The 26,606-nt window shown below is 46.0% G+C and overlaps 1 protein-coding gene and 1 long non-coding RNA gene across 3 annotated transcripts; one reads left to right on the forward strand and one right to left on the reverse strand.

The window, feature by feature from the left end:
* The first annotated feature begins 34 nt into the window (after nucleotides 1–34).
* On the forward strand, nucleotides 35–26,580 carry usp45 (ubiquitin specific peptidase 45). Of its 2 annotated transcripts, none has more exons than XM_040165162.2 (18): nucleotides 35–345; nucleotides 1,130–1,238; nucleotides 1,705–1,874; nucleotides 2,465–2,565; nucleotides 2,988–3,088; nucleotides 10,936–11,087; nucleotides 12,332–12,427; nucleotides 12,605–12,735; nucleotides 17,520–17,607; nucleotides 19,675–19,756; nucleotides 20,012–20,103; nucleotides 20,783–20,839; nucleotides 21,027–21,158; nucleotides 22,070–22,709; nucleotides 23,261–23,358; nucleotides 23,484–23,570; nucleotides 23,689–23,833; nucleotides 24,394–26,580. In XM_040165162.2, the coding sequence occupies exons 2-18, from the start codon at nucleotides 1,136–1,138 to the stop codon at nucleotides 24,522–24,524; spliced, it is 2,406 nt and encodes an 801-aa protein (XP_040021096.2). In that variant the 5' UTR covers nucleotides 35–345; nucleotides 1,130–1,135; the 3' UTR covers nucleotides 24,525–26,580. The 2 variants fall into 2 exon arrangements, with proteins under 2 accessions (XP_040021096.2, XP_077951568.1); XM_078095442.1 differs by having other exon boundaries at nucleotides 205–345; nucleotides 22,073–22,709.
* Nucleotides 7,179–7,963, reverse strand: LOC120810550 (uncharacterized). Its single transcript, XR_005710244.2, has 2 exons — nucleotides 7,837–7,963; nucleotides 7,179–7,700 (listed from the first exon to the last, which is right to left on the reverse strand). It is a non-coding gene; the product is annotated as an uncharacterized LOC120810550 (long non-coding RNA).
* Nucleotides 26,581–26,606: the final 26 nt, after the last annotated feature.

A 26,606-nucleotide genomic window follows, 5' to 3' on the forward strand; every position in this document is an offset into this window, starting at 1 on the left:
TGTTCCATTGTACGTGAATGCAGCACCGTGGGCCACTGAGCCACCGTAGTGCGTCACATGTTGACTAGTTTGCTAGTTGATGCTACCGAAAGCTCCCAAATATATAGAAACCAAACAATTATACGAACAAGTATAAAGATATATGGGCTGTATTCGTCGGTGCACTGAACATATTTTTAAATGCGTTAATATTTTTTGCTTTTGTTGGATAAAACACACATGTTAGTGGTTTATGTATCCAGACCAGCTAACGTAGCTAGCCTGTTTGCTAGCCAGGAAGAGTTGACACCTCACTGTTGGCCTTAGGTTATCTAACACAGTCAACATAGGAGCTAAAATACAGAGGTGAGTTCATACTGCTTCTTCATCAGGTCGAGCATTGAAAAGCTGTTCATTCGTAGTTGAAATACATTTGATACGTGACATATGTGCGTCTAATGCTTACCAAAACTGGGTTCTCGGGGCAGGTTGAGGCTTTCTAACCGTGTTACTGCACATTACTTAATAGTTATATAGGATCGCTTTTTATGTGGCTGGCTATATTTATAGTGGTCGATAAACTATGCACTCCTTAAGTATATGCATACATTATCTGTTTTTTAGCCCAGTCCTCCTGTGCAAATCTTTAAAACATGATAACGTTGGTGTGACTGGGGATAAGGGGCTTACAGCTGTGAGGGTGGTCACATGGATACAGGACGTCTTTTAAACAGTGGAATATTGTTGACAGGCCAAGTCATTAGACCCCCTGAGCAGTGTCTGTAGAGACTATACCGAATGTGTAAAAGCCTCCATAACTAGCATAACATGGTAGCAGGCCAGGCCTGTTCTCCCAGGGAAGAGACCAAGAAGGCTGTTCCTAAAGTGAACACTATGTATAAACACGCTTAGAGTTCATCTATTGCAAATGTAAATATCTTCCAAACATTGTATATCCATTAGGTTACTGTAAAAATCCTCAGAGACTGCACTGTAGCTTATCAAAAAATAGTGTTTAACCAAAAGTAGAGTTATCATAGTGCAAGCTTTGCAACATGCATGTATCTTTGTTATAACATGGTTCCGTCAAAGCAGTTTAATCTTGCATAGTAAGACTCACATTTGTCCTTCTCGTTTCCGATTTCCACAGCTACAGATGCGGCTAAAGGACCCTTTCTCTCTGAAAGCCGCCGATATGACTAAGCGGACTAATAAACCGAGAAAACCTCGAGATGAGGAGTCCTCAGATGAAGTCAGTGGTAAGTCACTGAAGCAGCACCGGACTGTTGAAGTTGAGTGTGCTTTTGAGTGCTAGCACAGTGGATAAGATAAGGTGGAATTTTCAGGTGTTGGAAAACCTATTCAGCTGTATTCCCAAAGCAGGATAGTTATATTGAATATATGAATCATCATAGTACAGTAAAACGTTTTAGTAATTTACAAATTACATGCGTCTCCTGCCCTTGAACGTTTCCAGTGTAGAAATATCTGCATCATTTTAAAAACAACCAGTGATCACTTTTATAATTTCCTTTACTAGTGAAATATCCAAAAAGCAGGATTCATCTCACAATGGATGGTATATACTGCATACATGATTATATTTTGTGGGGACGTCCCACCAAATGTAATTTACAGCAGGTGCGGAGCACATTGTCTAAACTGGTCGCTAAAGGTCCTTGGAAGGGAGGTTGGTCATAAAAGCATGTTTTTAAAAAATGTCAGGGTTGACTTGCCAACATGTGAGTAAGGCGGTGGACCTCAGCTCGGTGAAGAAATCCGTGCTCTCCAACGTGTGGTTGGTGTGCGCCGAGTGCTTAAAGGAGAGGACTCTGATTGATGGAGAGCCAGCAGCCTCCCATGACATCCTGGTCTGCCTCAAGTGCGGCTTCCAGGTAGGAATTGTTTTGATTGTTTCACAGTACAAACACACTTGATATTATGTTTGTAATTGTCCTCAAAATGCTAGTGCACATCATCACCAATAACCAAGATTACCAAAACCCTAAATATCATCGCCATTTTGATTATTTGATGTCTATTTACTTCTATGCAAGTAATAAATTGTTGACGAGTAAATTATGGCACCGGAAATATAAAGAGACAGCCACACATGTTATCTTCTAGTTTCTTTATATGGAAGATTTAATCCCGTATTTTTTAGATTGAAGTTATTTTTTTCCAACAATAATAATATAATGCTTACACTAGAATTTTGAATATTTAAAAATGTAATTGACACAAAATTGTCATTGTTATTTGACAAATGCCTCTGTAAATCAATACAGCAGATACATGCATACATACATACCTACATACGTAGGTATGTAGGCATGTATCATACATATACACATATACAGCTGGTTGCATATTGCAAATTGGGCTTTATTGAGGTGGAGATGAACCAGTCTTTTAACATGGGCTTGTGCATTGTGATATGCACAAACACGCTTAACTAAACTCATTGAAACAAACCTTGTCACAGGGCTGTAACCAGTCGGGGATCCAGCACGCTGTGAGGCACCACCAAGCTTTCCATCCAGAGTCTCACTGCATCACCATCAGCTTGAGCACGTGGAAGGCCTGGTGAGAAATCGCCGCATTCATTGTGAACCGTGATGAAAAGCCAAGCGTGCACGCCGCACCAATGTGTGTCAACTCGCCGTGACACATGTCGAGTAGGCGGCAGTGTGAGCTGACATAGAAATCAATAGGCGTGGGCGTCCTGACTGACGCATGTCACACACGCTGTAGGTGTGTTGTCTAAAATCCCGCCTGATCTTTGCTACCCCAGTTTACAGGGCAGTTTCAGTTTCTACACCATTATTCATTCTTTTACTTAATTTCATTGTATTTGATAGTGTACATGCATGGTTCTCCACTTTGGCCAAATAATTCCGTTCTCCAAATATGTTTTGTGTTTTGTTTCAGTTTCTGCAGTGTTTTAAATTTCCCCAGTGACTTAAAGCTGTTCCGTCTCTGCCCACCACCTCGTCCCTTTGTCACAGGTGTTTTGAATGTAATGAGGAGCTCTCCACGCATTGCAACAAGAAGGCTTTGGCACAGACCCTGGACTTTTTACAAAAGCACTCTGTGAAGGCAACATCAGGTAAGGAGTTTGGCAACATCAAAAAGCTTTTGTTAGAAACGTGTATCTCCTCTGCAGTTTCAGCGAGGCTGAAGGCACTTCATTTGGACTTCTAAGGACACATTACTTTCATTTTTGTCATAGCAGAAATTTAGCCAAACATTTTTAATTCTGGTTATAATAATCTATAAAAGGCTCAGAATTATTTGTAATCATTTGTGAAGCTCAAACAGGGTTTCAAGTGCCTAATGTCTTATTGTCTGCAGCAAACCCAGCACAGTAAGCTCATAGCAGAATATCACCACGACTGTCCATGAAACTACAAAATCCATGACTGCTAATCAAAATGACCCGTAATACAGATTGACTGATTCACCTGGCCACACGCATTCAGATGTGCTGTTATTATTACCTCTTTACCAGGAACTGACTGCAGCACACCTACTCCCCCTGGTGGCAGTGGTCGTCTGCATGCCCGTATCTCACCTGTCACCCGTGCACAGTAATTATGCAGCACCGCAGTGTGACGGGTGACAAGCAGCGACTTCACCCAGCGGATTAGGGCCTAAGGAGCCTTTTTTTCTTCCCTTCTAATGGTTATATAATTAAATGTATCTTTAACATTGATATAACTAGTCATATATCTATGATTAGAAACATACATTTCATAATCCCTATTGCATATTGTGTTTGACTGCCTGACTGCCTACTTTCAGTCTTAAGTCCTCTCAGGCCACCTGAGCCCTACTTGCCCAGTTAGTCGACCGCACACACACACACACACACCTTCTGTCTCTGCCTCCCTGCATCTCGCCTGCTTTGTGGCCTCCTGACCAGGCTGTCACAGATCGGGTGTTGGGCTTCACCTCTTTCGGTCTCACTGACCGCCTCGGCTTGGACCAGCATGCATAGTGCCAGAAGTCGAGGTCCAGTCAGGCTGGTCCCCCCCCCCCGCCCCTCCCACCTCATCAGTCCCTCCACCACAACTTCAGAATTGCGTGCTTAGTGCCGTATCAATCCCCCACCCTACCGCGCCGCATGACTGCACGCGTTAGCGGATTTAGGCGCTCGAGCGACGCTTCCCGGCTGGGTTCCCTGAAGAACAAGAGCAGCTGCGCGGGGGTTCAGCCACTGCCCCGCCGCCCTTTGTCTCTCCATCGCTATCCGTTTCCGTCCCGCGCTCCCTCCGTGGAGCCGTTGTATGTCTCACCACCTCTGGGCCTGTGTGCTGCACTAGTGGGAGCCGGGGGTCCTCAACAAGTCGCAGCGACGGCATCCTGGCAGCTGCAGTGCGGCAACTCTCAGTGGAAATCCTCACGGACACACAAACGCAGAATGTAGAAATGATCCAACGCTTTTTTCTCTCTTTCTATGTCATATATTTGTTGGCCGCTACAAATGGTTCTGCGTCTCTGTCGGGATTATAATTAGTTGAACTCTTGTGTATTCTTTGCAAAAAGGGAGCACAAGCTTCTGCAGGAACAGAACCTGAATAACTTTTATTTGCCAAGTACATGACATACCTGAGGAATTTTCAGATTTTTGGAGTAAAACCTGTTTTCAGAGGGCCTGTATAGTTTGTCTTTCTAGGCTCCACCCGGGCACACAGAGTTTTGGGGACAGACAGGACCTCCGAGAGTACAAGGAATGAACAGAAGTATTAACACATCAGATACAGTGTACAGTTTGTCGTCAAATGCACACATTTCCAGCTTCTCCTTCCTGCTGCTCTTTACAAACCTATTGTTTCAAGTTTGAATTCCCCATCACTCTTCATTTAGCTTGCGTGCTGCTCTTCCAGTTTTCAAACAAACCCCCGCATAGCGCGCCGGCGCTTTGGACCAGATGAACAGAAAAGACGGGATGAGCAATTTGTGTGTGTTTTTACATTGTCCCTTTGTCCGCGGAGCCGCCATGTTACGGACACGTTGCAAACCGGGGCTCGGCGGGAAAGGCTCTGCCCGGCTGGACAGTTGCTGCCCACAACTTTCCCCTTCTGCTTCTTTAAATTACCTGTCACTTGTCCTGCCACCCAATTGTTCCACACCGGTTGGCCGTAGCGATGTAGAAGCAGGCGGCCATTGTTGCGGCAAAATAGGCGGTTGTTGTGTGTTGAGGAGCTTGTGAAATTGCATTTCAGGATGAAGGCCATGTTTTCAGAGGAAGCTGCTGTTGTACCGTTTTTGCCAGAGACCCAAAGCACAAAAGAACCCCAGCAAGGTTTTTTCTTTTTTTTTTCTTTCAGAATCTATAATAATTTTGTGCAACAACAGCTCAGTTGTGGGGAAAAAAGTCGATTAAATGTGCTCTCTCACCATGAAGGCTTTCAACTCAAGTACCAGAGTCCCAGTAAAAAGCGAATTGACCTCAGGGAGCCAGACTCCGGCTTGTAACACAGCTGGGGGGTCTTTGTGGAGCAGATTACAATGTTGGCTCTGAATAGGCACCAGAGCTCGTCTCTCATTGGAATTGGTCAAATCCGTCTTGTTTTATGGTAGCAGTTGTTATCAGTCACTGTGTCGTTGTGTTACCACACTGTATTTATATTTCTTATGGCACATTCTCAACTCAAAGAATCTCTTATAAAAGGATTTAGCTTGATGCTAAATTGAGTATTTTATTTCATCATATCGACATGGTTAATAGAAACTTTCATTTGATGGACTCCTGAGATATTTGGGCAAAATATATTCGGTGCAAAGGTTAAATCTGTATAAATCTATATCTAACAAAGGGCCTAGTCCATCTTTCACACAAATTTGTGCGACATAGATATTTAATTGGGCCGGGCAAGTTAACACGTTATTATCCTGTTAATGTATTCATTCATTAATTAACGCTGACATTTACTTTATCTGGTGTTAACGCGGCTTTAAAAAAAATATTATATTGAAATTCCGTTGCTCACTTACACATACAGACAAACCGTGGCTCACAGGATGGGGCGGGGATCAGCATTGGCTCAGGACGGGCACATAACCAATGAGAGCATTTGGGGCGGGTTTAAAATCTCCTCCAGATTCCCGGTTCGACAAAGAAAATTTACCTGCGTCACTGAAATTGTGTTTTTTTTCTTCGTTTTTTTTAAGACTGAGATTATCTTGTTCAAACATGGACTTAAATTGAGTACATTAAGTTAAAAAATGACAAAAATAATATATAAAGTAGTATATAATTAGTTGAACCCTCTTGTTTTACACACACACACACACATCAATTGCATGCTCCACAGAGGCAGAATTGTTTGAAAGCAGGTTCTGCACGGCATCAACTCGGTGAGTTTACAAGAGATTTCAATGTATTTACTTCAGCATCTAAATGCATTTCCACCGTGGTATGAAGCGCTGTCATGGGGGGAAGTTCATCATCTGCTCACGGTTTGACTGATGAGGGTCTCTAAATGCTGGAAGTTTCTTCTAACATCAAGTCATTTAAGAAACCGTTATGTGTTCAGATTACCCCAGGGCTCGCTTCCCCGAGACGGATACCTCTCTTGACTCGTCCTCCTCCGAGTTGAAGTCGATGATCTAGCGGGGATCACTGCACCTTCATTCACCTGGTTTTCTTGCCTCAGTTGAGCTCATCCGAGTCAGTAGCCAGCAAGATGCTTGTCCCCTGGTGGTGCTTTCATGGAGGTAATCAAGGGTGATCTTGTCTTTATTCCCACCACCGCACATGAAAGTAGGCCAGATAGTGGGTAGCAAAAGCTGTGTATGTGTGTGTGTGTGTGTGTGCGTGTTTGTGTGTCTGTAAGTAACGTGGCACTGGGCTCTTTTGGCCTCAGATGGCAATGAAACAGGCTTTTTGTGCCCTGCAGTCATAACAAATTAGTGAATTAATAAGACATTTGGTGTTTCCTGGCCTTCCTCCTGACTGCCTGCTCTGCATGAAGGGAGCTGGCCTCCAACCTCCACACTGCTGCACTGTGTGTGTGTGTGTGTGTGTGTGTGTGTGTGTGTGTGTGTGTGTGTGTGTGTGTGTGTGTGTGTGTGCGCGCGAACATGGAGGAGGCATGAAGCCCACTGGCCGTGGGATTGAACGGTCTCTAAGCCAAAAAGTGAATCACATCCGTAAGACGATGAAAAAAGAACACACTCAAGCTCGAAAATACTTGTTTGTTTTGATCTTTTTTTATACTGAAGGCTTTTGTTGAAGGACATTGACGTCCTGTGCACATTTAAATTGTAACGGAGAGAAGCAAATATTGTTGTAAAACAAACTTGAAAAGAATACGCTTAGTTTCTGGCATCGTTTATTCAGCGTGCCTTGTTGTCTTACAGCTAAACAAAATGTCAAAACAATGCGTGGCAAAACACACATGTTTCAGTTTTGTGTCTTTTCTTTTTTTCTTTCTTTTTGTTTTGTTGCAAGGTGCAGTTCCCTAAGTAAACTAAGCCTCTGTCGGTCCCTTGTGTGAAAAAGAGCAGGCCGTGCAGGAGGTGTTGGTGTACGTGCGTGCATGTGGACAATCCGGAGCACCGGGACGCTCGCCTCGACCCCGGGGAAAGGCTCCGGTGCGGCGCTGCTGCCCACGCACTCGGTGGCTGAGCAAGGAGGGCCAGGTGGTGCTGCCGAGTGCGGCACAGTCAAGCGTGGGCGCATCGCACGCTGTGACATTCGCCCTCGCCGACTGCTGCGGGGAGAGGAAAAATCTGCTTTTCCATATGCTTGTGCTTCGCTGCAAACCTTCCCCCCCCCCACCCACCCACACCCTCCCTTGCCCCCCATCTCCCCAGTCTCAAACAGATGGCTCCCTGAACATTGTTTACCTTGGGTGGCGGTCCCAGATGCAGAGTGTGTCCATCGGCATCCCCATTCCGCCCAGTTAGCTTCCTCATTCCTCTGCTCCGGTCGAGGCCCCTCACACTCCACTCGCATTAAGTCTGTTCATGTCCTTACTTGAATTTTTCTTTCGCCGATCATCTCAAAAACACCACATGTAGACGCGCCCATTTCAACTCTGTCCCGCCCTCAATTACTTTGTCTTTTGCCTTGGCGTTCGCTGTTGCGTGACCACATCTCTTTGCACCTTCTCAGGCTCGCAACACGTACAGAGATGCACGGTTTATTTCCCCTGATCAGCGCTTGTTTTCCATGCGTTGTGTGTGCCGACATATGGGAGCTCCCTTATGGCAGCCTATTGACGATGGAAATAGGCCTCCAGATGTTGCCAGCACGGAGGGCCAGATGCTTTCAGCACCACTGGGTGGAGCGCCGCAAAGCTGAACCTCACCCCCTTCTTCGAAACCCCCCCACTTCTCCCTCCTTATCAGTGTTGAACGTTTGTCAGACAAAGCGATGGGAATATCAAGCGCCGCAGTCAATGCAGTGACAATGAAGAAAAGTACAATAAAGTCGCAGTCCTGAAAGAGACCGTTTTTTATGCGTGTTCAAGTAACCGCCCGTCTTCCTCTCAAATCTCTTCCATTGGCAAAGTTGTCCTCGTACCCCCGTTTCCTTTTTTTTTTGTGGGATTTGAGTGCGTATAAAATGCAAATTGGCAGACCCCGAGTGAAAAGCCCACAGTTCACGTTCCGGTGACGTGGCTGGCCTTGGAGAGGAGGAGCTCGCGGCCGGCGGTGGCGTTGCCGCCGCTGCAGGTTGAATAGCTTTTTCAATAAATGTGTTTCCCAAGGCTCTATGAATTGAATATGTTCAAGGGCAAGGCAATTGTGTGTTGAGAAAAAAAGCGCGGGGGCAGGAGGCGGGTGGGGTTTGCAGGTTACTGGGATGAGTGTGATGGTGCACCGTTGAGTTGAACTCCCTGAGTTTAGACGTCAGCGAGGTCGGGGCCAGCGACCTCGCTGCCGGCCTGCTCTCTTGACTCGCTCGTGTGGGTGAAGTGCTTGTGGACCAAACTCTTTTTGTGTTCACCTGCGTTCAGTCGCTTCCTCTAAAGCCTGCGGACCCCGAGGCGCCGCCGCCCCTCCCTGCCAAAACCTGCCATTTTGCACCGACGTGTCTTAGTATCCGCTTCCTACAAAAGGAACTTTTGAACCGTTAAATTCTTCATGAAAATTATTGCACTTTATTCAGTCATTGTAATTCAACCACAATCTTTTGCTAATTAAAACACAAAAATATTAAAGAACCAGTTCAAATATTGTTGAGTCATGCCCTGGTGATATGACCATATGGCTTTGTTTTACCCTGTTCTGTAAAATGCCCTGAGCCAGCTGCCTGTGCCACTTACACGATAACGGAAGACACTAAAACATTAACATTTACCGTAACCCTCACATCTGAAAAGAAGCCCCTTTACTGCGATCACTAAAATAATCATACGAATACTTACCTGTCCAGTAAAGTCATTGAAATAGCAATAAAGCGGTATACGTCCCTGTAGATACCAGTGAGTTTCTGTATGCGGTGCCGTAGAGATCACGGGGGCCCTGTAGTACTCTGCGGATGTGTCATCCATCTTGAAGCCCATGATATCCTGCAGGAGGCTAAATGCCTGGAGATTTTCTCAATCCGTCAAACTTCTCCAACATCACATTGAGCGAACACCTCTCTGCCTCGATTAGCACCTCCTGACTTATCTCCCATTCATCGCTTCGCTCGTCTCCCTCCCCTAACTCTAACTCCATCAGCACCACCTCCGCTCTTCATTCTCTCTGAACAAAGTGTCATAGTGTTATAGCGTGTTCTTCACACACCAAGGGTTTCTCCCAGCTGCAGCTACCAATTCTACAGGGGAAGCGGTGAGAAGTCTCGTAATTATTAAAAGCGCAATAGTCTGTAAATGAATGTTACATTTGTGCACCCTTTAAATGACCCTTATCTTCAAACCTGCATGTGAGGCCTTTTTCAGCCGAAGTTTGTAATACTGTTTTAGCAGATTCAAGTGTTTGTTGGTTGTACGGGTGGTTCTTTTTTACAGCTTAATTTGACTGTAAGTGTGTGATTGTGTAGGTTGAACAAGGCTCTCCATCAGTAGAGGCTTCGACCTGTGAAAATACAAGATAATGGAACTTATTGCACACGCTCAGAGCTTATTTCACTCTTGGCTCCACTGACCATCACAACATTTGTGTAACAAGGCAAAGTTTAGAAAATGTGGGAAAACCATTATGTGTTGAGTAGACAGGGGGCTTCAGTTTAACCCAAAGCTGTGGCTTCATCCGCCTGAGAGACCGTGCTTTGAGCCTGTTTCACGCCTTTCCCTTGAGCTCATCAAATCTATGACTGCTAGCACGCGTCAGTAGCAGTCCGTGATATTGAGTCATCGCGGTGTTGTTTTGTCAGCTGCTGGCAAAGCTACAAGACCTATTCCAGTCTGTGTGTCAGATTCTACCATCTGTGTCAGAGTTTCTGTTTCAGGTTAGTTTACGTTGGTGATCAGCAGTAACAGCTGTCTCGCTCTCTCTACAACCCCCACCCCTTCCTCACTAACCAGCGGAAACTTCTACAGCTGTCATCTGCTTTCCCAAATGACCCAGCGCTCCTTCCAGCTGCCGTCCCAGCAGCCTGCTCCCAGCCATAGTCTCGCTTCCAGGCTAAGGCCAATTCTTTCTGTATCCCGTCCCAGTCGCGTTGAAGAGAGGCCTCATTCTCACCTCAATCGCAAACAAAGCATCGCCTTCCCACCACCTCTGCTTTGTCTTTAAGCTAGGCTGCTAGGTTTCATACTCCCAAGTTATAATCTCAAAATAAAAGCCAAATCGGGGTTTAGAAATATCATTTTCTGTGTATTTCAAAGACAGCCGACACATCGTAGGCCCATCAGGGTCTGTTGGGGTCATTTCCAGGATTATGTGTCTCTCGGGTAATTTCACCAACGGACGATGCTTCAGTTTCTGCTACCGAGCATCAAGATAAGATAAAGCGATGGAGAGGTTTTTATTGTCATTGTTGTTGTGTTCCAGGAGCATCACCCAAGACCATCAAGTTGCAAGAGGAACCATCCGAATATGGCGACTCGCCTAAAGGCAAGAGTCCAGCAGCTAACAGCACGTTGGTCCCTGTCAAAGGCATAAACAACCTCGGTAACACCTGCTTCTTCAACGCCGTCATGCAGGTTGGTGTGATGATATATTGGTTCACATCTATTTACCAGGTATTTCTGTCGGGAAGAAACTTATATGAAATGTGGAGCAGCTATATTACGCCGCTCTGCTTCTGGCATTAGTGGAATGTGACACAGTACATTCCATTTCATAGAAATGTATATTCATGCATATTTTGAATACAGACCTTTTACTGCTGTGTAAATGCATTGGTTTAATGGTGATGACATCACGCAAAGTCGCACAAAATGAGACAGAGTGCATGTTTCAAGAGGAGGTCGGGTGGGTTGCCGACACCTACGCATCATTTCGGTTGATTATCAAACTGTGATGGAACAAAATAAAGTTTGGCTGGCCGCCACAATCCCTGAGTGCTGCTTCTCCGCAGCCTGGTCTGTAAGGCTGTAAACCGGCTCGGCCCGAAAGGGTCATTTCAACGCGCACCGTCGACTCGGAGCCGGTCACCTCACCGCGCGTGAGTGGTACTCAGTTGGTGCAGAGCATGTTCACCATACAACACGGCCACAGAGGCTCCGCACTCTTCCTCTGGTCATGTCACGGCGACTGCAAACCAGCGCGCCTCCTCAACAATGAAGCTGTTTTTTTTCCGCCATTTTGTTAATCACCCTCAGGGCCTTCCTCGTTGATTGAAATTTGAGTGAGCACGCTTTTACACGGCGTTCCCTCCCCCTTGCCTGTCTGTTTATGTTGTCTCCTTGAAAATTGCAATCTTTTTGGTGAAAACACATAATTGTCAGGCGACGAGCTGTGTGTGCGTCCACAATGCCGGCTCCATTGTGCGTTTTTCCATAGCAACTGTCTTCCTTGCCAGGATGTGACAAAACAAATATCTCTTGAAAGGGAAGAAAGGGATGTGTTTCTAACAAGAAGGGACATTGATGGCTTCAGGCACCTCACCAAGGATCTTGTCCACATTGCAAACTCCCAGAAAACCTCTTTCAGAATAATGAACCCGCCACAAGTTTTCTAAATCCCACTACAGTGGAAATACATTTCTCGGGGGTATTTTAATTGACCACATTCAATTGCCACAAGCAAAGTTTGAATACAGTTGTAACTTCTTTTCCCCTCCACAAACCTGTTGTTGGGTCTTTTCATTGGATGAATAGTAAATTCTGCCCATGTTGAGGCAGTGATTTTATTAATTGGACTCTGGTGCTCAGTGTTGATCAAGCATGAAGTGTTAATGAAATGTTTGCAAAGAGCTCTCCAAATAGTCCTGTTCTCTCCACAGAACCTGTCTCAAACGCACATGCTCATCGACCTCATCCAGGAAGTGAAGGACAAAGGCTACAAACTGAGGATCAGCCCCACTGTGGACGCCACCGTGGTACCGTTTGACCTCCATCTCTTCTACTTTGCAAACACCGCAGTCTTTTCCCCGCTAAATGATATTCTCGATGAATTGAAAAACAGTGAATCGAATCAAAGAAAACAAAACTACAGAAAAACAATAAATATATAATTTTTCCAATAAGGGCTCGTATTCTGTCTCTTGGTATCGCAGAGTCCGTTGACGGTAACGCTGTCCAGTCCGGAGCCGCTGACTGCGGCCATGTTTCTCTTCCTTCACAACATGAAGGAACCGGGGAAAGGCCCGATCAATCCCAAGATCCTCTTCAACCAGCTCTGCCAGAAGTAAGGCTGTGCTCTTCATAACATCACCCGCGATGACACACATCACAGTTTCACACTCGTAGTTGCCCGTAGTATTTCTCTCTGTCAGCACGGCAGCGGTTAACAACAGGAGCCACAGCTTTTACCTGCTCCCGTTCCCTCAATGCAGCACATTCACCACTTTTACCAGCCAGACCCGGGTAGCACCTGGTCCCAGCTGGATGCCCTTTTGGCAATCTGAGTTCAATGCGCGCACACACTACGGGCACTGCACCCTGTTAAATGTGTTGCAGCAGCTACCTATTTGTAGCTCTCGCTGCTACTTGCCACACTGCTTTGCCACCTGTGTCCTGTTTGATCCACAGCAAGGTCCAAAGAAACAGCCTGACATTTGTGAATGAACAGCTCTTTTATGAGCAGTGTGTGTGTGTGGTTGGCTGGGTTCTTGTTTGAGCATGGTACACTGCTGGTTGGATCCACCCTGCGTGCGTGTGTGTGTGTGTGTGTGTGTGTGTGTGTGTGTGTGTGTGTGTGTGTGTGTGTAGTAGTGCAGGTGGGTGACCAGAGCATTTGACATTGGATGACTGGGTGAGTCTCTGATGCGGTTTGACAGTTATTCTGGTACCTAGCTTTCATCAGTGAGGTGTGTGTGTGTGGGGGCGGGCGACACCTCACCTGGTACCACCTCAGCCAGCAATACACACGCAGGCAATTGTGCGTTCAGACAGCAAGCGCTGCGCACACCTTTTATGCACTCGTACGCATCTAATTTCAACTAGAGCTAATCTATTCCACTGCCACGCATTTGAACAGAGATTTAATAAGCGCTCCTCTGTTCTCATATGATACACTAATACCACACGATAACTGTTATTGAGGGCGGTATGTAAATGCCTTTAACATCCATCTAACTCCATAAAACAGTTATGTTTTCTACTGTGTCAGTATTGGCGTATGTCCTCTCCCACATGTTGAGAACTCAACCATTCTACTTGACGAGTCCCAGTATATGTTGACTATGCTGCAATTTGTTCGTTCTTAATACGCTTTGAAAAAGCAAGGGAGCACTTTGCAGCCGATCGGGCTTCTACAGAGTCCAGCATGCCGTCTGCAGCGGACAATTATTTTCGAGCGGCACTTCCAAAACGGACCGGTGCTATAAGCTGAAGTGAATGCAAGCGCCAGTACTCGCATCATTTCTTAATAACAAAAGTGAAGCAAACAACAACAAATATTGGGAAGTTGTAGATCTCAAAACAAAATCAATGGTACATAGCTGGCTCAAGCTATGACAAACATCAGGAGCAGGAGACGGCGTACGAGAGTAAAGAATATGTTTATTAAAGTATAACCCTAACAGGGAGAACTTAAATGATAACCCATATCCACAAACCATAACGATCCTATGAGGTGGGAAGTCAGTAATTCAGTGGTGCAAGTGTGGATGTGTGAAACATGGTGTGGTACGTGTGTGAATGAAAAGAGTAACTCAAACAGAACAGAAATGTATGGAGACTGCAGCAGGGAGCGACGGCCAGGTCAGCCTCCTCTGGATCTCCTCTGGATCTCCTCTGGATCTTTTCTCTGGTTCTCTCTGGCTCCCTTCAACTGGCAGGGCCATGGCATATATAGCTTAGGAGACACCGGGCCCAGGTGCTCTCCATTAGCCATCAAGACGAGGCCCCACCCAGGCTCACCTATAGGGCGACAGTTAGGTAGACCCTACTCTTACGTGTGGGGCATCACAAGCCCAGTGTATTTCCTATTTCTAATTATAGTTATATAGCTGAGTCAATTATTTGTTTGACGAACAATCCTGTTAAACAACTTTATTATGGGGCGTGTGTAAATGACAATAAAAATCTTTGAATCTTTGAATCTTAAGGAGGTTTTGATTCATCAGTGCTCATCATGATTTCAGCTGCTTATTCTGATTCTACGGAATAACTGAAGATTTACTTAACTTTCAAAGCCTAACACTGGTGTGCTTCTGGTATAAAACTCTTTCACACAGCATGTCATCTGAAGTCTGTCAGGTCTGAGGCTTTGTGGTGAAAGGACGGGTTCAAGGACCGCTCCTGTTTACAGAGACGTCCTTCTATTCTAGTGACCGCTGTGCTCGCCGCACTCTGTGAATACATCATCCTCTCTGGTTATTCCGAGTGGTTTGGAAATGGCCTCGGCGTGTGAGCGCTTTTCCATTTCTCTATCACCATCATTCCCAGTATGTTGCTATTAATTAGAAAGTTCATAAGGGTGTCTGGCGCCAATGGCGTCCGAAAGTTGGAGTGTTAATCTGTTACTCAATTAGCCATACCTGTTTTTTATTTCAACCAGATTTAACTGTTTACCAGAAGGATTTGTGCCTATTTTTTATAAACATCTTGCTTGCTTGTGCGTTGTCAAAAGTGTACAGTTTCTCTTCCCCATCAACGTGTTCATGGTTAAATTAGATAGAAATTCTTCTTCTCTCTATCCTCTTAGAAAGGGTCCAAGCGGTTTGACCCTTTGTCTTTCTGAGGGCAGCTCTGCAGTGTCTGTGTGTTTCTGGCCGTGTGTGTGTGTGTGTGTGTGTGTGCGCATGCATTTGACCTCAACCAGCTGAGTACCCCACAGCCTGCCCATTCCCCCTGCCAGCACTGGGGGTCTGGTCTGTGCTGGGACCAGTGCCCAGCTACGTTGGTTGGATGGTCAGCACCTCGCACGCTATCTGGTGCCAGAGAGGGTCCCAGTTTGTACCCGGGCCTTATTTTACCACAGAACTCGGGGTAGATAACTTTTGATTCAATTCTCAAATATTTATCTACTTCCTCCTGGACTCCTTGGGTGTGAGGTCAGGCATACGTGCCCGTCTCCTGCTGCTGTTTTCTAAGAAAGGCATGCCCCCTCTGTGCATGTCGAATGCAGGAGATGAATGAAAAAGGCCACGCGGAGGCATTCATCTACACCTGCTTGTATCCACGGCTGATTCAATTTTCACCACGGCCACTGAACACTTCCTTCTATTGCAGGAAAATATACTGGCCCTCTGCTCCATGATGAGACTTCATGAGAAGCCTCACATCCCTGATAGAAATAGCAGAGGACAACAATGGATTCCATCTAGTGCCGTGGCACGCAGGGTACACACACATCCACAGGGAAGAGGCAGGGCCGGCATGCAGGTCCGCTCCGGAGGAAGAACTCTTTCAGGTTGATGAAAAGAGGCAGATATTGATAAAAGTAATACAAATATTAGTGTGGGCGCATGAGCCGAGAAACCACAGTCCAGGGATTCTAATTCAACAATCCGGGGCCGGTATTTCAAAAGATAACCGAAGCTTCATTGACCACTTAATTGACCACTCTGAGAGGAAGGAGTTCTATTAAGGATACAACAGATACACAGTCAAATCAATGGAAGGAACCAAGCCTTTGTTTTGGGCTATATTTTTAATAAACATATTGAAATCCATTGAGTCATAGTTAGATTTTGTGTTTATGCCGGATGATTGTACTGTGCGATCTGTGTGCGGGTGTGTCGTGGCGCTCGTACAGTACGCGTGTGTGTGTGTTCGGGGGGGGGGGAGCTTGTGTGGCCTTGTGTCTGGTACTAACTCATCCGGCTATTAATTGTGTTAGCGCCGCAGCTGTTTGCGTTGGCCAGATTGAGAGCAGCGCTAAAGGGCCCTTCTGCTTCCCTCCACTGGGATGAGCTTTCAGACCTCCTCACTCCCACTGATCCCTACCAAGCCCTTTCTCTCTGCTCCTCCGCGCCGCTCTGTCTCTCGCTCGCCTTTCCGTCTCACTCCTTTCCTTCCCTGCTTTGCTCAGTATTCCTCTCTTGTGTGACTCTCTCCCGGGAGATCAGTTGGCAGAACAAGAGGGAAGCATTCCTTCACATGCCGCTCACTTTGAGGGATGGTGCATGAGTGACATATGTGCTTTGTACCCTCCTCACCCCTCCAGCCACCCCTTCCCATGTGTCTGCACGCAGAAAGGCCATACGAGGCGGATGGCGTGTCTTTGTGAGGGCTTGGAGGGGTGGGTGGGGGGAGGGGTGGGGGGGACTCTGGGCTCCTCCAGACCTCCTGGTTATGACCTGTGTCAAGGGCGGGTGGTTGGCCATCTCTACCCCGACCACGGACATCCCGTCCTCGGTCACATGTCAGCGTGACTCTGAGGGATGACTCATTTTCATCGGATTATTCCATGAACGGAGCATTATGAAGGGCATTAATAAAACAACGGGTTTTGTTTAATTTACAATGGTACAAAGCGCAATACACAAAAGATCAGTTCGATAGCAGCATCCATTAATAATAATCATAACGGATCTGACTGATGGTTTCTCAAACCAGTGCAGCGGCCGCTGAGCCTCTCCGACCAACCTGTCCTGTGGATGTGTGGCTGGCTCGGCCCAACAGGTTGCATTGGCTCTGGCCCTCGCTGCCCATCTGCCCCTGGCATCTGCCCTCACATCTGTTTCAATGCGGAAGGCCGGGGGACGGACCCAAGGAGAGCCTCCCCGCGAACTGCTCAGGCATGAATGTCCAGCCACCAAGCGAGTGCACAGCACAAGGTCCAGGCCATGAGTCGACATGGTGGAGCTGGGCTTCGACTACCGGTTTCTATTATCATCTTGACTCACGATGGACCTCTGTATTCAACCCACTGGAACAAAGATTTGTCTATCAGTCCATTCCTTTTCGTAAAGTGTCTTCCTTTTAAGACTCCCTACCTGCATACGATGTGATTGAAAGTCAATAAAATAGTTGCTTTGAATACTGTCAATAAATTTCACTTTCGTCTGTGTCTTTCCCCAGAGCTCCGCGCTTCAAGGGCTACCAACAACAAGACAGCCAGGAGCTTCTGCACTACTTACTGGACTCCATTCGAGTAGAAGAAACTAAGGTGAGCAGATGCACACACACACACACACACACACACACACTCCTGTAACGACCGAGTCCAGAATGTAATTGCTGTTAATCTTTGTTCAAGGTTTGCTTAAATTGTGCTCTTTGTTACACAAGTGTCCTTCAAATGTGGGCAGAGAACAGAGCATTTCTGGTGCTTGAGGTGTTTCTGAGGAATCCATTTTGAACATTTGGTAGTATAAAATGTGCCGTCGTGCTGGTGAGGGCCGACGCTGCGTGGAAATGCTCTGTCGGATTATTTTAAGCCACGCTGTAGTTTACAAATCCATCATTCCTTAGTTTGTTTAATCTTAGCATGCCGCTAACACTCAAAACTAAGAAGGCGAGCGTGGAAACGTTGCACCTGCTGAAATTGACCTCTGGAGTGTTTTTCTTTTTAAAAAGCCGTCCTAGACTTGTGCAGTCAAAATATAAGACGACCAGCAAAGCGTTTGTGGGTGGCGGTGTTGCTCTCACGTGTTTTTTTTGTTTTAACCTTATGGCTTTTTGGCAAGTACAAAACTCCCTTCACGGGGCAATTAGGAGGCCCCCCAGCAGCCCTATTCAGGGCTGAGCGAGCCCCTATGGCCCCACCAGTGGCTGTGTGAACCGAGGAGGAGAAGTTAACGGGTGTGTTTAGTGGTCAGCCGCAGACCCAAGAGGGGCCGCGGGCCGCCCCCCCCCCCCCCCCCCCCCCTGCTCACATTCAAACTTGTGAACGCTGACAGTTGTGCCACTTAGGGACTTGCAAGTGGCACGACCGGCATCATTGTGTGATCTTGGGAAACCCACAGCTGCTGAATGAGGCCCGGGGCGGTCCCATTGTGCTGTAGGGTCACCCACAGCCCCCCTCATCAGCCCATCTCCCAATCCAATCAAGGAGGTAAAGAGGGAGGGGGCCACAGACTCTGCGATTCATTGACTCAAAAAGTAATTTATACAGCCGAGCACATTGAGAGATACAGTGGCATTTTTACACTGTGTGACTGATTTTTTTAAATGAATGCAAAAATTAAACTAGGCACCGACCTTTCTAATAAATATAAATGGTTAGTAGTTATAGTGTGGCCGTAAATATAGCTTCTTCAAACCCTGGACCAACATTGTTTTCTAAGCTGACTGTGATGTACCTGTTCCAAGGTAACCTGAATAAACCTATTGTGAAAAGGCCTGTTTGAGTAACACCCAAGTTTTGTTCAAACGACACACACACACCGTCCTGTATGAGCGTCACAGAGGAACACTGGTATTTTTAGAGTGTCAGTGACCTTTCAGAGCCCCTAAGTGTTTGTGTTGATTGGCCATTAGTATCAAAGATCTAAATATGCTAATTTGCCCCAGTCAATTATCACCAATTAGCTGAGATGGTCGGTCCTACTCTCTGAGGGCATGGACTGTCCTTCTTCGCCCCGTCTTCCTTTTAGTTTCCACCCCTGTACCCTTGCACCAGCAACCCTCTCCGACCCCCCTCTTCCTGCACCCCTCCCATCCAGTGTGGGACAGTGCACGCTGTTACTTTGGGGAAGGGGGGAGGGAGTGTATGGGGTTACTGGTAATTAATTAGTAGGAGAGGCTCAGCCCAGTTTGACTGCTGACAGAGTGGGGTGCACGCTGGCCAGGGTGGGATTAACAGGACTTTTTTTGACCTAAATAGCCAGTCCGGTGCGTGGGTCCCGGGACAATGGGGGGGGTCTCTGACTGGTCTCCAGCGCAGACATAGACCGCGACCAATTATCTATTGATTGGTGCTTTACTGTGGCTGCGCCTCTTCACAGCTCTGTCACAGACACACTCACTGACCATGTCATCTCCAATGAGATCCCACAGACACACACAAACAAGCACCGATAATTAAGAGATTATCAAGGTAACCTTTTTCGACAAGCTTAATAATTATTTTACACTAATGACGCTTATAAGAGGTAAACCTGCCAAACTGAGCTGTGGGCTGGATCATGACGTTTCCCTGTGGAAAAAAAACATGCTGTGTGAATGTGTATCTTAATTGAGCCTCATTTTCAGCGCGCATTGTCACTTTTTGTTGTGTTTTTGTTTTGTCTAGAGAGTGAAAGCGGGAATTCTGAAGGCTTTCAATAATCCCACAGAGAAGACGGCGGACGAGGAGACCAAACGCCAAGTCAAAGGTTGGTGTTGCTGTCGAGGGTCGATGGCTCAGATCAATAGTCCCATCTAGTGGCAGCTGAAGGAACTACAGCATCGTTAGTTATCAGGCAAAGGGGGTCTGATGGAGGAGAGAGCTTAAAGCCTCACCGCTACTTAGACATTTCTGTATAAAACCATTAGTGTGTTAGCGAGGAGTGACCACAATGGTTAAGGGGAGTGAATTTACAGACTGGTCATTGCATTATTTGATTGAAACACATTTCTCTCTTTCCCAGCATACGGAAAGGAAGGTGTGAAGATGAACTTTGTTGACCGCATTTTTGTGGGCGAGCTGACCAACACAATTATGTGTGAAGAGTGCGAGCATGTAAGTGTGCACGTGAGTGAGGAGGCACGGCTCAGTGTGATGACCTCATTGGAACACCGAGACGCACAGGGTCGACAAAAGCTCACTTTCTTCTGCTTTAGACACTAATTGCTTTCTGATTTAGAAACTATAACCTCGCCAACGTTTCTTACTCTTTATTTTATTTTGCTGCGGAAAGTGGAAACGATGGATTACCATTACATTTCCAACAACACTTTCGTTCTCTATTAATCATGAGGGATATTTTGTGACTGACACAAAGTGTAGTTGACCAGCATTACTTTCCATTTTCTATTGCATCCAATTTTGACCATGAATAACCTTCAACCGCAGGATGTGCTTAAAAGTCGGCAGGCAAAACCGACACGCTGATTGTTAGCGGCAGAGTTTACAATAACACGATGGAGCTCAGAGATGTTTACAAAGCAAATGCCACTATGACAATTCATGAACATCCTTGAAGGTAGAAAGCACCAGGTGTGAAGCTGGAGAAGAATACGCAAAGAAATAGACACATTTCCCAAGGATCCTGCAGCAAAGGTTGAATGTTAACTGCCTATGATTTTGACTATTCCGAACGTTTATAAATATATATATATATATATCACTTTGTATACAGGGCATGTATATATTTATATATGAATAAATATATATGACACTGACTGAAATTGTCTTTCAGATATCCACGGTAAAAGAGGCTTTCATAGACATCTCTTTACCCATCATAGAGGAGAGGGTGAGCTGCCACAACTATTCATCGCAAAATCTGTGCAAGTATTATAAAAGCTTGATGCTTGCCCCCCCCTTCTAAAGGAGAAACACTGCTGTTGTTATTTTAGAGACAAGGTTGTTTTTGCACTTTGCGGGTCTTAGTGTTGTAAACGGTCCCCGGGAACTGAAGATTCTCTATATGTCGTACTCAGATCTCAAAACCCTGCAACCCTGGGCGGCTGGGGAAGGCCGGCAGGGAGCAGGACCCCCACGTGGCTCACAGCGAGCCGCTTCATTCAGCGGCACACGCCGCCAACAGAAACACCAGGAAGCTGAGTGGACAGGTAGGGACCCGTATGCGATGTAGTAGTTCCACATTCAGTTTATTTATGAACAACAGAATGCTGTGCAATGTATTGTCTTTGTGAATGTGGTATTTCTACACAGAAATGTTAGGACAACCGTATCAGTGTTTGCTCTATATCGATTCTGCAGTTGAGGTTACAAACAGGCTCAGTCGTGACCAGTATTCTACTTTTTGAGGATTAGGTTCGAGTGGTGACAGCGTACGATTATTCCTGATTGTTGTGAACTTTTTCAATGACTCCAGAGTTCAAATATCTAAATGAGTTGAAAAAGGACAAAGATTATTTAATATTAAAAGAAGATACGTTACGTGTTTTTTTACAGGTAATCACAGAATATGAGAATAGATATTTAAAGCTTTGTTCGAGACCCTCACAAGCATCAAATGTAAAAATGAAAAACTTAGTCAGAGTTGTTTTTTTCTCCATTGTCTGCCAACTGACTTTGAATGCACATATTGTTGCAACGTGCAAACCCACATGCTATTTGTTTCATGTTGGGATGCTATTGGTTCTCCTCCTGTGTGTGACTTTAAAATAAGTGGTGTAAAGGTGAATAAGCTAATAGCTGATGTTTTAAAGTCATGTTTTGTCAAATTATCACTGCAATATTTAGCTAATTTAATAAATACGCTAAGTAAATAAGGTATTTCACATCCACGTACAACAACACCATACTTAAATGTTTCTTGATAGAGTGTGTACCCATAGAGATGGAGCCACAAAGCTTCCACAATATCTGGCTTTTGGCACACCAGCCCAAGCAGCACATTAAATATTTAAAATGATTCACACGGGCGACAGTCGTTGTCCTCGAGATGTCTTGTTGTATCTTTTGTGTCTGCATCTCTAAAAAGGGGGGCTGACATATCTGGTGTTCTCCCCCCAAGAAGCAGCAGAGCAGGAGGTCCCTGAGCTCTGTGGAAGAGAAGGTAGCAGGCTGCAGCGCGGAGCGGCAAGAGGAGGACGGGGTCGCCGCCGGATCGGCTTGCGGCGTCTCCGTCTGCAAGATGGCCGCCGCCGGCAGCCTATCAGACGGCAGCGAAAGGGACTCGGCCCCTCAGGACAGCAGCAACGACGCCGACAGCGAGGCCTCGGAGAGCGAGTGGGCCCCGCGCCCCTTCTCCTCCAGCCACGGGCACGCGTCCACCCCGTCCCATACGCCCGCCCCCGCCGCCTCCCCGTCCCCGTCGTCCTCCGCCTCCAGACAAGGCGGCGCCGTGGAGCAGCTAGTCACCGCCGTGTCCAAAGTCAACATCGCGTTCACTGCTGGGGAGGTCGCTCCTTTGACGCACCGCTCGCCGGAGGAGCCGGGAGAAACGCAGTCGCGAGACAACCTCCACCATCAGCACCACCAGGGGGCCTTCCAGGCGCTGTCCCACAGCTACACACCCAGCTCCAAGGAGTGCTCCATCCAGTCCTGCCTGCACCAGTTCACCTCGGTGGAGCTGCTGATGGGCAACAACAAGCTGCTGTGTGAGAGCTGCACTGAGCGCAGGCAGAAACAGCTGCGAAAGAGCAGCTCGGCCGGTAAGACAAAACATCTGGAAAGACTAAGCTTTGAGGGTGAGCAGCCATCGGCTAACAGATGATGAGGTGGAACTATATTGTAAAATGATTCTTAATCACGGGCAGGTTATTGTACCCATGCACATCATTAAAGCGACACTCCACTCCACTCACCCATTCACATCACGCTCTCATCCCCTGCAGTCCTGATTGTTAGCTGGGTCTTATTTGGAAGAGGGCGACTGTGGGCAGCTTGAGTTCCATCCAGTTGCAATAGATTCCAACAATGGAAAAAAACACCTTCATAGAGACTTTTCAATTCTCTCCGTTGGGCGGCGTAATTCACTTCTTTGCGGCCTGACTTTGCGCTCACGGTGTTCCTTATATGAGAATTCCTGCCACAAAAAAACAGTTGAGTGCATCAGTGGCAGTGTGTGCAGATTCTCACTCGTGTCACAGCAGAAGGGCTCCAGATGATCGTAGGATCCTGTAACAAACACTTTTCCAGTGTTTTTGAGAAGTTTGTGACGGTAAAGCTGACATTCTGTGGGTGTTTTGTTCTGTTGGTGTAGACAAGAAGGTGGAGAAGATTTACACCAGTGCTCGGAAGCAAATGCTCATCTCCTCGCTGCCTCCTGTCATCACATTGCATCTGAAACGCTTCCATCAGGTGAGCAGTGGACATTTTAGACCGGCCGCTGTAAATTGCGACTTAGAGCAAGGCGGTGATTCTAGTTTAACAAACAGCGACGTGTGTGTTTACTAAGCGCTCTTCTTCTCTTCTTGTATCTCAAGGCAGGGATGAACCTACGAAAAGTCAACCGCCACGTTGACTTTCCCCTGATCTTGGATCTCGCTCCCTTCTGCTCAGCATCCTGCAAGGTAAAGTCAAACACATTTGTTAGTATCACTGTACTATTGTTTCTAGTAGTTCAGCAATGCGCTTTTCTTTTCTTAATTTCGCCCCCTTTTTGCTAACCTCCCTTATTAATTCCTCTAGAACCTGGCAGCTGGTGAGCGTGTCCTCTACAGCCTGTATGGGATTGTAGAACACAGTGGCTCGATGCGGGGGGGCCACTACACTGCATATGTAAAGGTGCGCGCTCCCCAGAAGAAAACGGAGCAGCTCCAGAAGAACCTGTCAGGTCAGGGTTTCCCTCCTCTCCGCCAAGACCCCTTCACCTTCACTCTGTTTCTGTGTGTTTGTTCGCTGCTCAGGAAAACGGCAAAGGCCTTTCCTTGATTATGTCCTCTACAAACGGGAGGAAGAGGTCTATGCGCATTCTGTAGATCCACGTGGTTTTCTCTCTGTCTGCTCTTCTCTTGAACGTCCAATGTAGGACTGGTAACTAGCCAGCAAAAGGCATCAGTCAAAGCCAAAGTGGGGGGGCTCTGCTCTGGCTTGACCACTCAGCGACGGTGTTTGCAGCTTGATTAATGGTCGCTGCAGAGTCCATCCTTTGGTGGCAGTTGTGACATTGAGAAGCTTTCAAATGATCCGTGCTAGTTAGTTGGAAAGTCCTGCTTTAGCTCAGCCGTCTTGGAGCAATAGAGCCTGTCTACATCTTTGTACGCTGAACTAAATTGTTTACCCACACTGGATTTCATTCCGCCAGCAACCAAAGCATGAGTAAACATAGCTGCCTATTTCTCTAATGAGCAGGCGAGCGCCATAATGCTCACACACTGTGTGTGTGTGTTTCAGGTACGAGGGACGCCGGGAGCAGCTTCCAGGGCCAGTGGGTGTACATTAGTGACACCACCGTTCAGACGGTACCAGAGTCACGGGTACTCAACTCTCAGGCATACCTGCTCTTCTACGAGGAACTGCTGTAATGTGACTAGCAAAAGTATTTTTTTTCTTTTGTATTGTTTTTTTTCTTCTTTTTGTACAGGCCTGTATTGCTCCTCATCCTGTATCTGTGAGTAAGTGGAATGGAAAAGAAAAGAAAAAGGGAAAGACGTCACTGTACAACCATTTGTCTTACGTGAGAGGAATGACCGTTTTGCATACAAATGATTTGTTTCCCGTTTTAAAAATCCTTCCCTTTGAACAACAACAACAAAAAAGAGGGTGGTGGAAAAGAGCATAAGTGAACCTGAGCTGTTCTAAGTTCATCGTCTATCTCCGTCACAATCAGATTGCTCGAGGTAACTAGCAGGAAATGAGTAGAATTATTGCATGCTAAGCTGCGCTCAACGCTGACTAGCTGATGTCAGGTGTGTGTTACTGTGTGCATGCACACGTGTTTGAGTGAACGAGTGAGTGGGAGACAAGGGAGCGTAGATTCAAGGTGCTATGGGTATTATTTTCCCTTGGCTTCCCTCTACTGCATTCTGCACAGTGTTGGTTCTTTGGCACATATTTGTTCACATGTGTGCTCGATAGTTTCTGGCAATGGCGGGTGAAAAATGGTAAGAAATATGAGGAGAACCTCGAGCACTAATAATACAGCGCCGCAGGCATTAAAGGAGCAGTGTGTAAGATTAATGGAGCCCTTTTGGGAGAAATGGAATATTAAACAATGGGTTCCATATCTCCTAAAAGAGAGGGTCCGCTTCACAGTGTCAGAGTGTATTTAAGGAGGGGACATAGTTGATTGAAACCTCGAGTTCAGCATCTTGGCTTTTGCATTAACGTCTTGGTTCCATGTGACCAGCGAGCAGAAGTGACTATTTTATTAAACTCATGTTTACAATGTTTACTGGTAATGAGTCAAGTGAGGGACGGGTCATTTTCTAATAGGCTTCGATACAATCAGACTACTTTTTGCAAACAAAGGAGTCGCCCCCTAGTGGCCATCAGGAAGAATGCAGGTTTAACTCATATTTCAGATTCAAAGGTTGCCCCCTCCACGCTACTAAAATCTACACATTTCTCTTCTAGATAGCAAGTTATTGGCTCAGTTCCTACCTTTTGTATGTATGCTAATGATGATGACTGATATTGCCGTACAGGTTTTAATTGGTACACATAGGACCCTTTTAAAGAACAGTACAACAGATGTCTGTACAGCCTCCTTTGAAAGTGTTTTTGTTTCTTTTACATCCGAATGTAACCATGTAAGACTATCAGTTTATAACATTTGCCAAAGACAAGTTTTGCAAAAGAAAATCAGAGCAGACAAATCCTTCATACCGTTTCTTTAACCGTTGTTCTTTGAAGGTCGTCAGTATGGTTCTCGAGTGTTGCACAAAAGAAACGCACTCGGATGTTTATCAGACCAACAAAGCGCCTTGTTTGCCTTCATTGTGTATTAGCTCTATTGTTACTGTACAGACTCAACTAAGATTCAGCTGTGCGATTATCCCTCATAATAAGGTTGAGCAAAAAATATCTTTAAAAAAGAAACTAACTCAGCGGCTTTGAAACCCGGCTAGAATTAAAAAAAGAACACTTTGCTGTAATGTGCATGGATTAATGTAAAGAAGTGAATGTATTACTTACAGTATTCTTGGAATGTCTGTCAAATGAGCTGTCCATCTTTTGCTATGAAAATATTTTAGACAATTTTCTTGGTACAAAGAACCGGTTTGAACACGTGCATCAGGGTCTAGAGGCTTCTTTTTGTTTTGTATTTTAAAACGAGGACAGCGCTTCGGGTTTAAGGAACCTGCGCATGGTGAGAGAAAAAAACCTATGCAGAATACAATGCAAAGAGGGATAAGTGGCATATTTATGTACAGTATGAGTTACTGCGAGCAAAAAATAATATAGTATATGTAATTGTACATAATTGAAACGATATAAAACCATGGTGCTTCAGGCGTGCAGGTTTTTTCCTCAAGACAAATTTTTGGTTTCCAGAAAATCATGTAATTAGACTTATGAAATGACTAAAAAGATTTGGAATGAGTGTAACTACAAGCCTTTTCAGAAATAAATCTTAACTTATGAACTGAATATTCCACAAGAGT

Source organism: Gasterosteus aculeatus, chromosome 20 (assembly GCF_964276395.1).
Source record: "Gasterosteus aculeatus chromosome 20, fGasAcu3.hap1.1, whole genome shotgun sequence".
Lineage (NCBI taxonomy): Eukaryota > Metazoa > Chordata > Actinopteri > Perciformes > Gasterosteidae > Gasterosteus > Gasterosteus aculeatus.